Here is an 11,889-nt window from a genome sequence, read left to right as displayed (position 1 = left end):
CACTTTGAAGCCAACTCAATCAAATGTTTAGCTGCAGTTTAGCTTTGGTACACATGTCAAACTCAGTAACCGAACAGAACAAACATTCAAACTAAACAGTTCACTTCAAGGTTAAACTCATAAATGTTATTTGAATTCAACAGCTTCATATAACTCGTTGTTTGTTTGAACAAGCACACCCGGATGTCTTAGCAAAGCCAACACCCAACTTTAAAAGCCAATCAACTTGAAGCTAAAAGAGCAATGTAGCAGGCCTGCACGAAGTAGCACAATCGCTCATAATAATACTTTAGCAATAATTTTGAAATCAAACATTTTCTGTTTTAAGTCTTGTTTAGTTTGGATTAATATTGAAATAAGTTTATTAATCCAAACTACATTGAGGAAACCTAACACTACCCTAAAATAGCTTGTACCAAATGGTATCGCGGCATCAGTTGTGACAAATTTCGTTTTTTAAAGTTTTATTAATTTTAGAAGGTATTATACCTGTTAAAATTAAAAGAAATTGTAACGTTTTGCGTGTATAAGCGATAAATACTGTCACCGTGTGGTGCAATAACGTCTCGATTACGTATTGATCTAATTTAGCTTTGAAAAAGAAAAAAGGAGGTTGCGTTTAGGAAACGTTTGTGACATCACAAGGCTAGTTATACTTGCGCAACTGGCAACCGAATTCAGTTACAGTTTTAATTTTGCGAAGGGTGGTTGTTCGTTGCCTGTTTGAGATTTTTGTGTTGTACCAGTTTCTTATCAGATTGAATATTTATTCCTGGAAGTTTTTAACTTTATAATGATGGAAGTGCTAAGCGAAGTTACAAAAATGGACGAACCGAAAGTATTTCAAGAAGCTAGTGAAAAAGATGTAAGCTTTGAAAGCGATCAGCAGATTTCACCTAACGCTTGCAAGCACAAGTATAACCACAAGAAGAGGCGTCGTACTCGCCGTGGTCACAAAGGTAAATACGCTCCCTATTCGGCGAGAAATTTTCTGGGCAGGCCTAAGATTAACGCTCCAGCTAACACGACTCAGTTTATATTCGAAGACAAGGACCTTGGATTGAACTTACTGTTTCTAAGGGCTAACCAAGACTTGAGCAGTAACTCTGACAGCGAAGATTCCCCAACTGCCGGTTCGTCATCTTGCGCTTTCAATCTAGATAAGCAGAGCAATAATGGACAATACGAGGGAGACCAATGCCCGAATGAAAGTGACAAGTTTATTAATAGGGAATTTGACAGAATGTATGATGACGTCCGGGCAGAAATGCTAAGAAACGAGTCGCCTGAATCACTTTCTTCTCGCTGTGTCGAGCTTGAATCTGCCATAGATAATCTCCAATATTTATTGCAAAAAGAAACGCAAAGGAGACAGAAAATTGAAGAAATCTTGTTTCTAAGGGAAAACAACAATGAACTACATATTGAAAATGAACAACTTAAACAAGAAAAATTGAGTGGCAAAAAAACTTTAATTTTAAGCGAAGATGATGCAATTTTGCATGGTTTAGCTGAGGAGACAAACTTCGAGAAGACGTTGTGTTAAGCAAAATTTAGCTTTTCATGTTGATCTTCAAGATGCATCACTTTCCTTGGGAGAGACCAAGTTGCTGTATGTTAAGTGGAGGTGACTACACTGTCACTGGACCAAAAGCTGGATTGGAGCAATATGGTTGGTCGCTTTCCTCGGTTTATTGCTTTTAGATTGAAATATACTTGCAAGGCAAATGGGTCAACATACTGACATAGAGCAAGTGACCATTTTTAACAGTTCGTAAAGCAAATTCGTATAACCAGGCAACTAAATTATAAATACTGTTTTTTCATATGAATGAGAAGTTACTTATACTGGTAACTTTTAAATAAGTAGTCACAGGAATTATTTTATTATTCCATTCCTTACTACACAGAAATGAGAGTCTCCGTGCGGCTCCTATTCAGTTGAGGCAAATCAACTGCAACTGGCGAGACACAGATCAAGCGAAATTGGTGCGGTCTTAAAACTACCGTATTAAACCTAGTTTGCTATAGCTTTAGACATATTAATCTCAGTTTCTCAAGTGTTGTTTATTACGCAAGTAATGATGTTTATCTTTTCAAAACTGTTGTATTTTGTTGCTCGTGTTTTTTCTATTAAAATATTTTACCGAAAGATTTTAATTTTTGTATAGTTTGATTCATTTCAGGGTATTGGTGGCAAACCAGTATCTTAATTTATCAGTTGGAAGAGCAGCAAATCAAAAGCAAGCTATGTATCATATATAAAATAAGGTAAGACCTATACAACAAACTTCCATTTCTTTAATTTATAGGTGTTATTTTGCTCAATTAAGTTTAAAGTGCTGCCCAGTGTTTTGCAAATATAGGCCTACAATTAAATTAATCAAATCACTGACTGCTGTAAAAATAGTTTTATTAAAAAACTTTCAAAACATAAAGAACTTCTTGAAATGAACATTATTGTTATATCACAACATGGTTATTGCAGTATGCAATCCAATTTAAATCACTGTCCGTGGTATTCCTTGAGCCTTTTATTAGAAGCAGCAGTGCATAAGCTAATTCTGCTTACTGGCCAGTTTACTTCTGGTTCGCAATCCATTCCTCTAGTCTGCAAATAATATTTGGGGACTAAAAACATAAGTGAAGCGAAGAAATCCTGAATTTGAGTAAAACAACTGTAATCGTGACAGAAAATAAGCAATGCTACTGAATTTCAAGTTGATTTACGCTTTCTTTTTTTCCAACAGCATTTCTCCCTCATTCACAAGCTTTTTATGCTCATCCTCAGAAGTTGCTATGCTCTTCTTCATGAGATCACTAGAAAAATTAGATGTCCCATTTGTACAGACTGATAAGGCCAGTGTAACTGGCAAAAACTTGCCTGATTCAATGACCATCAAACAATATTTCATTTTGCAGTAACTTTTAACGTTATATTATTTTGGTTTTTATGAGTTGTACATGAAGAGTGATTTATATATTTATGCTTGTGTAACTGTATTAAAAGCTGATTTCTAGATGAAGAGCGATATCCATTTTGAAATGAAACGTAAGCACCAATACTTTTAAAACGTTATTCTCGTATAATGCAAGATATTAACACCCAAATATAATAAGTTAAGCAATGACATCCAATGAACATTAGTTGTGTGCTGTTACATTATATGAATGGTGTGGTGTGATAATCTTATCTTTAGATAAGTCTTTGCATTACTTAAACCTGGTGATGATACCTCATCATTCGAGCCTGAGATTTCGGTCATGCAAACGAATTGCTATACATATGAATAGAACTTACATAATATCAGTTGCCTCGCTACTTCTCAAAAAGCCAGTGCATGTGTCTTTTTCTATGAAAGAAAAGAAATTGATAATAATAAAACTGCATGTAAATGGAGTGCTATATTTTAAAACAATGTCAATCGATAATACAATATTTGTCAAATGTGACAATAATTTTTCTTTGCTTTCCAATACAAAATTTACCTGCTAAACTGGCTTCTAAGTTTTTGCTTTCTGCTGTAAGTTCTGCAATTGATTTCTTAGTTCCCTCAACTGCAGTAGCAAGCTAATTAAGTCTATCTTTTGTGTGAAATTTACTTGCATTTTAATAGAACTACCTTTTTGAGATACAATTCCTTCCTCTTGTTTTTTTGCAATGATTTCATTTTCTAAATTGTCTGGTCTCTAAATATAGTATCCTAACTTCTAAATCAAACCTATTTTTGAAGACCATTTTACAGTTAAATAATATACTGGACATATAAAAAGTGTTCCATTTCACATTACCAAAATATCATATTCGTAAATTTTGATTGCAGTACTAACACTGAATATATGATTGAAAGCATTAATACTATATCTGTATGTTGTTATAAAACCATAAACGAAGTGATTGAAAAAAGCTTCACCATTTTCTTGCATTAAAGCACTTACATAGAGCTTGGCATAATAGACATACTCTTTTGATAGTTCAGACACTTTGCATCCCCATTCACTCACCCACAGTGCAAGATCATTCCTTTCCTATTTCAGTAAAAACAAAGTTGGTCAAAACCTTTCAGGACCAAGCAAAGAAAAACACTATTTGAAACAAAATTCACACTCACCAGCAGTAGGCATTCCCACTAAGATAAAAATAAAGCGGTCCTTACTTTGTCACACTTTTGGTTGTATTCTTGAATCTTGGTTGCGCATAACGCATTAAATTTTTCCTGTTCCTCCAAGCTGGCAATTGCATCATCAACCTTTTTCTTAGTAAGTAAATACGTTTCTGCAATATGAAAAAAATATCATTTTGTGTTGAAGGAACTGTCACAATAATTTTAGCTGGCAGGCGGTATTTCGACGTATCATCACCGTGCAGTTAGGTAAAAAAAACGAGCGTACGCGAGATTGTGTGTACTTGCCAATGGAATATCAACTACCGGTACATGTACTGTAATGAGTTAATCAAAGCATGCAGTAAGTGTGTAGGAATAGATAAGCAATAGGTAAATGTACATACTGGTTCCACTCTTACCGCGCAGTTTTGCGTTGACATCATTTACTTGGCAAAGGCTAACATTTGCTGCAGAGAAAATAACGATGCAATTAGATCAGAAAAGCAGTGCTTATGACAACTGATTAGAGACACTGATTGTAACATTGTACACTAAATTATTTCCAAGCTCTGCGGACATCACATAGTACCATATTTTTTTCGTATTCGCTCTACCTTGTTCGGCTTCTTCCGCCAAAGCCTCCCGCTTCTTTCGCAAATCGCTTACTTGGGCAATAATGTTTTCACGTTTTTCTTTCAGGTCTGCTATTATCTCCGATATGTTATCCAACTGCAGCGATTTCATTTGCTTAACATAGTCAGCCATAGCTTAATGTTGCAGTCAGCTACCGGTACTGGATACGCTAGCCTATTTACAGCCTTTATAATTTAGCAGATAGCATTGCTGGATTGCAATTTTGTTAAATAACAGCCATTTGGTGTCAAATACTAAAGAAATTAACCAATTACAACATTGACTCATGATCTAAGTAAAATTAAGCTCCTATAGCTTACAGTTTCATAACAAGTAAAATACAATGTAGCTCACTGCCAGCTCAATTTTCCAGGCAGTTCACAATTCCTGTTAAACTGCAATCGTGGTGACTTATAGCCTACATCTATGGTACCATAATTTGCAATCATGCAAAAACTGCTGTGGGGTACCAATATGAATGAGACGGGTTTGTAGTCTGTACATTAGGCGCATGCGCACGCGCAGTGGAACTACCAGCGAAAATCAAATGCCCCCTGCAACGCGTGACGTCACCATTGTCATCCTTGACGCTCGCGATTTGGTAGCCTATACTTGCATTATGAACCTCCATTAACAAAGCATGTTTCTACGATTGTAGGCAAGCATGTAAAAAATTAGAAAGATTTAGGAAACGATCAATTTTTTTCAGCAGTTATACAAGACTTACAAGATGACTCACAATGATATTGTAACGTCACACAGCCAGCCATGAACGGAGTAACTGAGCCCTATTGATTAATTTTGATGAATTTCTATTATTTTTTGTACTTTCTTGCTTTACCACAAGTAGCTGCGAAATTTGTTCATGAATAAAAATTGGAGATCGCGAATCAGTGATAGCGATAGCGCGCTTTTGAGTGTCATGCAAGCCAACGTTTTATGCATTCCTGTTTATCCATGGGACTGTGTCCAGTCAGTCAGATCGTCAGATGTCATTCTACAATACGTACTGACACAGACCTTATAAGCAATGCCCACTGGTACCGCCGTTGTCTATGCATTTGTTTTTTTTTACTTAAAACTGTATATACTACACAAACTACAATTACATTTACTTTTGTCATGTTATATAAGGCATAATATTACCGTATTATAAAACATTTCAAAGAGGTCTGGTGCAGCGTGGGCCTTTGGCTAGTAACTTCTTTGGGAATGTGCAATAACTGTCCCCATCTGCCTATAGCTCTAAATACGTTTATTTTTCTCTATTTTTACTTTTAGTCATTGAACAAAAATTTCATTTTTTGAAAGTTTTGTCAAGTTTTGTCAAGTTTTGAAGGTATTTTATGATATCTTTTAAAACCTGCAGAAAATAGCCCAGGTTGATGTATGCATAAATAACATTGCATTGTGTGTTCACGCCACTTAGCCAAAGCTTAAATGTTAACGCTAACAACAGGTGATTTAATTAGGTGAAAGGTCGGTCGTTAGCCTGTGTGTAAAAAGAGATAGATTTGGGTCAGGTGTTGATTGTATCACTGTTTGTGATAACTCACAAGTTACCATTGTGAAGTGTGATAGTGACAGCAGCAGTCCTTGTGATAGTGACAGTATTTTATTATGCCTTAGCATAATGCTTGCTTTTTTTCCTACAGACCGGTCATGTCTAGTTTATGTACATATGCACTTAGAAGAGTTGTGAACCCTCATTCCCAATCATTTTTTGCACGACTAACTCTCAATAATCGCAAAGCAGCATTGATCAATTGTGTAAGACACACAGAATGGGCTCAATCACCTGCTGCTTTTCATAGATTTTCACCCGCATCCACGCAGCTTGTTGATCCACCACGAAAAACTGAAAACCAATCATCTTTGCATAAATGGTTGCGAAAATCATTGTTGTTTTTGAGTTGTGGTTTTGGAGCGTACGTATTTAAAAGCAGCCTTCATTATGCAGGTTGCATTCGTGAAGATGACATAAAACAAGATATGCTGGTATGTTCGATGTTGACTATTATACAGATATATTGCTCTTTTTTGTCTTGGTGTTTAACGATAATGATTATATGTATGCTAGGCTTTGTTCATAATTACCATCATTAAAATTTATGCAATATATAATTGCAGTGAAAATGCAAAATTTTGCGATGTTTCCTAGTTATGGTACCCCGTGACCACTGTATTATTATACCCAAAGCAATAACTTTTGTCAGATTTAAATTAAATTTACCCATTTAAATTTTGTCCAGCGGTATTATTATTATTCATTATCAAACTAAGATGGTTTTGTATTGTGAATGGATGTTAATTTTGGATAGGTGTGCAATAGTTTGTGTTAGCGATCCCCATGAAACCTTTGTACCCATGCAGAGTTTTCATCTACATGCAATTAAAATATATTTATTTGGCAATAATTAATTAATTATCAATAGACATCATTATCAAGAATGGCAAAAAGAATCAATCTTTTAAATGATCTGTGAATATAGGGCATGGTAAAATTTGCTGTACAAGCAAAATGACTAAGTATCCTACTTATGACTAGTAAGTTTTATTATGTAATAATAATGTAATATTATTATGTAATAATTCCCTTTCCTTTGGTCATGGTCAGGATGGGTTTAAAACATTTCTAGAGCACATTACACTGAGTTTGTTTAAACTTCAAGCAATTGGAACAATCTTAACTGCCAGCAGGCAGCAACCAAACTCAATACATATACTGTTGAAGTATTTATAGACTGGTGTTTGTTGTCATAGGTTGATGACAAATGGAAAGGAATCAACGTCAAGCTTTTCCAGTACCAGACATGTCCTTTTTGCAGCAAGGCAAGGTTTTTCATGAGAGCACACAATATTCCCTTTGAGGATATTGAAGTCCATCCTATCTTTAAAAAGGAAACTAAACGTGCAAAATCGAAGAAAGTACCAGTTGTGTTTGTAGAAAAGGATGGTGAAGTTTTGGTAAGGAGGTTCATCTTAAAGCTACTTAACATTCAAAAATTAAACACTCATATCTTCATGTTAGTTCTTTTTTAAATATTCGGGCTTACTATCTTTTTCTTTATTGTTAGTCTTGAGTTATTTGGTCGAAAATAAAAATCACACGAAAAGACTGCCAAGAACAGCAGGCTGGTAATGCTGTAGAAAAAATGGTTGTCCATGCTCAGTTTGTAATAGCTGTAATACTCTTTTGCAGGAAATTGCAGATTCATCATTGATCATGAGTGTACTGTCAAGTTACTTGGTCAATGACAATTTGTCAATTACAGAAATTATGAAACTCTATCCTCACACAACACAGATTGATGATGATGGAAAAAAGAAGGACGTTATATTAAACAAATATTGGTTAATCCATGACGAAGAATATAAGCCTGCTGAAGTGGCTGATGGAGTCGATCCAAGAAAGTAAGCTTGTTTGCACCATAATACCATGTTTTTCGTATCAGGACTGTGCAATATAACAATGTGCAGGGAGGAAGCACAGTGGAGAGCATGGACGGATGATTATTTGGTACATCTTATATCACCAAATGTGTATCGAACACTGAGAGAAGCTTATCAAGCATTTGACCATCACGTAAGTCTCGGCAGATTCCAAGGTACATGGGAAGGTGTCATTGCCAAGTACGGAGGAGCTGTGGCAATGTGGGCAATCAGTAAACGCTTGAAGACAAAGTGAGTTGATTTTGGTACTATCAAGCTCTATCAGGTCTCTAGCATGAAAACCTCAATGATTTTATCATTCTGGCAGTTTATTTGCATACATGTGATGACAGATACAACATCAGTGAAAATGTTCGCATTGATCTCTACAAAGCTTGTAACACATGGGTTGAAGCAATAGGTAAACACCGAAAGTTCATGGGTGGAGACAAACCAAATTTGGCAGACATTGTAAGTTTACATTAAATACAATATTTGGCATTGCTTATAAAGAACGAAGTAACGAACTAGCATTTATTTTGCACGTTAGTCTGTCTTTGGAGTTTTATGGGTCATGGAAGGCCTTGATTGCTTTGAAGAAGTGCTAACGCATTCAAAAATAAAGAAGTGGTATTATCGCACAAAGCAAGCAATTGAAGAACACAATGGACAGAAACTAATTCCGAGATAACAGTTTGCCGATACTGGTGTTGTTTCCTGAAGTTTCTTATTTAATGCTTATTTACTGTATGTTTGAAGTAAAAAAAGGATCATCCTCGCCGGAAAGACTTGTTATATCAATATGATTGCTAGCGACCGTTAGTCAGCCTGGCCTTTCATCTCACTATTTTCTTTACACTTCCGTCTTTCATTCCAAGCAGAACTGCACTTGCCATGTCAACAAATAAACCAGTTTCTACCACTCCTGTTAAAACATATATTTTATGTTACTGTCCATCTATCCATGTATACTGATAATGGTTGGGTACTTACGCTACTTACCGGGTATTAATTTAATGAATTTGTGAACACTGGCCCAGTCGTGAGAACCATTAAATTTCCAATCTAAAATAAAGTTTCCATTGTCTGTCACAAGTGGTCCCTGAAATTTAAAAAGACAAGTAGTTACAGTATTTCCCGAAGTTTCGTTGAAATCAAATTGGGAAACAGAGTCAAATTGATGTTGGTTGCAGATGGTTTACTTTTATGATACAAATATTTTAGTATCTAATTGTCATCAATAACATTCACTGAACCCTGTTCAACCAACCATTTTGCTCTTTGCCATTCTTAATTCAGCATTTCCACCCAACTTCTTTTCAATGTGAGCTGCCACTGGAATTCTTGCCATTGGGATCACTTCAATGGGAACTCCTCGTTTCCAGCGGTCCCCCAACTCTGATGAGTCTTTACTAGAATATCTTACTGATAAGATAAGAGCTTTGGCATCGGTTAAAGCCAGCCGGATATGTGGTAATGATATCAAAAAGAATCCGCTTACGTGTAATCTCCAATGACAATAAAGGTTTTCGCAGCGGTAGCGACAATTTTTTCCTGTGTCAAACATCCCCTACAAAGGTAGAATCATTTGCTAACGGTGCCCGTACTTAACCTGAATTTCAAAAGAAATCCTCACCCTCCACCCTTAATGAGAACAAAGTTTTTATCCACTTCATCCGCACCATCTATGGCAACATCAAGAGATGGATATCGGTCAAGATCAGTTAACGTTAAACCATTGTTAATTATTAATTCTTGAGCTTGAAATGAGGTTGGAACGCAGACGATGTCAAGGTTTTCAGATTTCTTCCGTTCAGCTGTAAAGGTAGAAGTATTGTAACTACAAATATATATCTGGATTTATTAATGTTTTTATTCAAACTTCCTTACTGTAAGTAAACTAACCCAATCTTTCAACAGCATAAACTATTGTAGAACCACTTCCTATTCCAACAGCTTGTCCATTCTAAAAAAACAATCGCAGTTGAATACATTGTTAATCACCTATAAATACTTGGTATTTTTTTGTTAAATTTTGTCAGTACCGAAATATATGTATCAACAGCGGTTCTGGCAGCTTCACGTTTAGCAGAATTTAATAATTCTTTTGATGTATCAATGGTAGACATTTTTGCTACAAATCTGAAATAATGTAAGGTGAATTATACCAGGTACTATTTGTACCTCCTAATCATTACCAAAACATCATACTGATATTAAACTACATGATAATTTACTACAGCCATACAAATTACTGAAAAGTGCAAATTACATTTGTAATTAAGAACAGTTCCATTTGCCATAGTGGCGATTGGTGGAACTGTACTGCCATAATTAGCCCTTATTCCTACAAAATTGTATGCATGTTTGAAACTGTTAGCATGGAAATTGTTTTATGACAAAAGCAACTTAACTAGTTGGCTATTTGACCATTGAATTAAATTAGATAAATGATTTTAAAAACCTTAACACAACATTACGTTTTGCCACAAAACCCAACTGGAAAGTATGGCAGTTTTCGACAAGAAATCTTGCATGCAAAGACGCGTGATAGCATGCACGGAAGCCATGATTCTTTGTTTATTTGTTATAATTTGGTGTTCAATTACGTACTTTTTTTTATTATAAATTTAAAAAAATTTTGCCATGCACATTGATGAATGTCGTACATTCAGCTGCCACATTTTCCACTATGGTCACAAAATGTTATCAAAACAATAACGCCATGTTACAGTGGTAGACTATTCTTGACCTAAAACAAGAGCCAGTTATTGCAGGCGTATTGCAGCATTGGGAAACTGAGATTGTATACTGAGGTTAGAAGGTACTGTTATTCCGTCTGACCGCACTTCTTTCGTTATACTAGCACCACAATGATCAACCGCAAACACCGAATCGAACAACAACTGAAACACCGTGCAAAGCAACAGCGCTATTTCTATAAAAGCTATGTCTTCATACCGTAAAGTGCGACCAACACCGGCGCAAAGCATTTCGCTATACCATCAGAAATGTTTCCAGTCGTTGTGTCTGGGCACCGATTTCACAACTTTCTACCGGTACCAATCAGTTTAAAAACGATTCCTATTTCTTATACATTGACTGAAACATACCGTATCATATCAAGACCTTAACCTATAACACATTATTTTTTTACACGATGTATTCGGGATTCGTTTTTATATTTACGGGTTACAGCAGCAAACATTGTATGGCTTAACTTCCACTGGTCCACATGCTTTATTGCTATACCCTGGTTTACCTACTCAGAATAAATATCATAAAAACAAACCGCTTTTGCATCCAATAATGATAATACAGTAATGAAATCATGCCGTTTGTAATGTATAATTTAAGTACAACATATCAAAAGCAGTGTGCAAAATATAATATACATTTTAGTTAATTCTGCTGGCTGTACTGGCATTTTACAAATAGTAAAAATTTTTAACCTAGTTTACTCAGTTTACCCCAAAACACTCACATTTAGAATATATTATGCTCTGCGACCTATATCGCCAGTATTTTTTCAGCAGTCTAAAAATGTTAATGTCATGGATAAACCAAAACAGGAATGCTATATAGATAGTAGATGAAATCCAACTGTATAGCAAATCATATGATAATTATTCCATGTCACTCAAGATTAATCTAGATATGTGTACTAAACTTACATCGACCGTGATATCATCGCATTAAAATTACCAAGGTTCTCTGT

General features: G+C 35.4%; 4 protein-coding genes across 6 annotated transcripts; 2 read left to right on the top strand and 2 right to left on the bottom strand.

Moving 5' to 3' along the window:
- Positions 1-620: 620 nt before the first annotated feature.
- Positions 621-3,026, top strand: LOC143460293 (uncharacterized). 3 transcript variants are annotated; one of them, XM_076957748.1, is made up of 4 exons: positions 622-1,672; positions 1,911-1,989; positions 2,187-2,271; positions 2,751-3,026. In XM_076957748.1, the coding sequence occupies exon 1, from the start codon at positions 794-796 to the stop codon at positions 1,544-1,546; it is 753 nt and encodes a 250-aa protein (XP_076813863.1). In that variant the 5' UTR covers positions 622-793; the 3' UTR covers positions 1,547-1,672; positions 1,911-1,989; positions 2,187-2,271; positions 2,751-3,026. The 3 variants fall into 3 exon arrangements, with proteins under 3 accessions (XP_076813861.1, XP_076813863.1, XP_076813862.1); XM_076957747.1 differs by having other exon boundaries at positions 1,911-2,271; XM_076957746.1 differs by having other exon boundaries at positions 621-2,271.
- Positions 2,397-4,988, bottom strand: LOC143460294 (uncharacterized). The gene is made up of 9 exons (XM_076957749.1): positions 4,721-4,988; positions 4,526-4,573; positions 4,158-4,276; positions 3,940-4,029; positions 3,624-3,690; positions 3,490-3,558; positions 3,302-3,353; positions 2,731-2,820; positions 2,397-2,611 (listed from the first exon to the last, which is right to left on the bottom strand). The coding sequence occupies exons 1-9, from the start codon at positions 4,869-4,871 to the stop codon at positions 2,581-2,583; spliced, it is 717 nt and encodes a 238-aa protein (XP_076813864.1). The 5' UTR covers positions 4,872-4,988; the 3' UTR covers positions 2,397-2,580.
- A 1,389-nt stretch (positions 4,989-6,377) lies between these two features.
- On the top strand, positions 6,378-8,950 carry LOC143460486 (prostaglandin E synthase 2-like). Its single transcript, XM_076957988.1, has 6 exons — positions 6,378-6,737; positions 7,503-7,706; positions 7,942-8,153; positions 8,220-8,423; positions 8,525-8,642; positions 8,722-8,950. The coding sequence occupies exons 1-6, from the start codon at positions 6,402-6,404 to the stop codon at positions 8,860-8,862; spliced, it is 1,215 nt and encodes a 404-aa protein (XP_076814103.1). The 5' UTR covers positions 6,378-6,401; the 3' UTR covers positions 8,863-8,950.
- On the bottom strand, positions 8,480-11,355 carry LOC143460487 (ribose-5-phosphate isomerase-like). Its single transcript, XM_076957989.1, has 8 exons — positions 11,133-11,355; positions 10,217-10,313; positions 10,077-10,137; positions 9,808-9,988; positions 9,673-9,741; positions 9,442-9,583; positions 9,174-9,273; positions 8,480-9,096 (listed from the first exon to the last, which is right to left on the bottom strand). The coding sequence occupies exons 1-8, from the start codon at positions 11,162-11,164 to the stop codon at positions 9,008-9,010; spliced, it is 771 nt and encodes a 256-aa protein (XP_076814104.1). The 5' UTR covers positions 11,165-11,355; the 3' UTR covers positions 8,480-9,007.
- Between the last annotated feature and the right edge of the window lie 534 nt (positions 11,356-11,889).

This window comes from Clavelina lepadiformis, chromosome 5 (genome assembly GCF_947623445.1).
Source record: "Clavelina lepadiformis chromosome 5, kaClaLepa1.1, whole genome shotgun sequence".
Classification (NCBI taxonomy): domain Eukaryota; kingdom Metazoa; phylum Chordata; class Ascidiacea; order Aplousobranchia; family Clavelinidae; genus Clavelina; species Clavelina lepadiformis.
The sequence above is the reverse complement of the archived record's forward strand: the minus strand, read 5'-3'. Positions and strand labels throughout refer to the sequence as shown.

Excerpts from the sequence above, each read along its gene's own strand:
- LOC143460293 (XM_076957746.1), top strand. The coding sequence starts at position 794 with ATGATGGAAGTGCTAAGCGAAGTTACAAAAATGGACGAACCGAAAGTA.
- LOC143460294 (XM_076957749.1), bottom strand. The coding sequence starts at position 4,871 with ATGGCTGACTATGTTAAGCAAATGAAATCGCTGCAGTTGGATAACATA. Across the intron at positions 3,559-3,623 it reads AGGAATTGTATCTCAAAAAG|TTGAGGGAACTAAGAAATCA; the intron begins GTAGTTCTATTA and ends TTGCTACTGCAG. Across the intron at positions 2,612-2,730 it reads CTGTTGGAAAAAAAGAAAGC|ACTAGAGGAATGGATTGCGA; the intron begins GTAAATCAACTT and ends TATTATTTGCAG.
- LOC143460486 (XM_076957988.1), top strand. The coding sequence starts at position 6,402 with ATGTCTAGTTTATGTACATATGCACTTAGAAGAGTTGTGAACCCTCAT. Across the intron at positions 6,738-7,502 it reads ACATAAAACAAGATATGCTG|GTTGATGACAAATGGAAAGG; the intron begins GTATGTTCGATG and ends TTGTTGTCATAG. Across the intron at positions 7,707-7,941 it reads AAAAGGATGGTGAAGTTTTG|GAAATTGCAGATTCATCATT; the intron begins GTAAGGAGGTTC and ends ACTCTTTTGCAG.
- LOC143460487 (XM_076957989.1), bottom strand. The coding sequence starts at position 11,164 with ATGCTTTGCGCCGGTGTTGGTCGCACTTTACG. Across the intron at positions 10,314-11,132 it reads GGTGTTGGTCGCACTTTACG|ATTTGTAGCAAAAATGTCTA; the intron begins GTATGAAGACAT and ends ACATTATTTCAG. Across the intron at positions 9,097-9,173 it reads ATTCATTAAATTAATACCCG|GAGTGGTAGAAACTGGTTTA; the intron begins GTAAGTAGCGTA and ends ATGTTTTAACAG.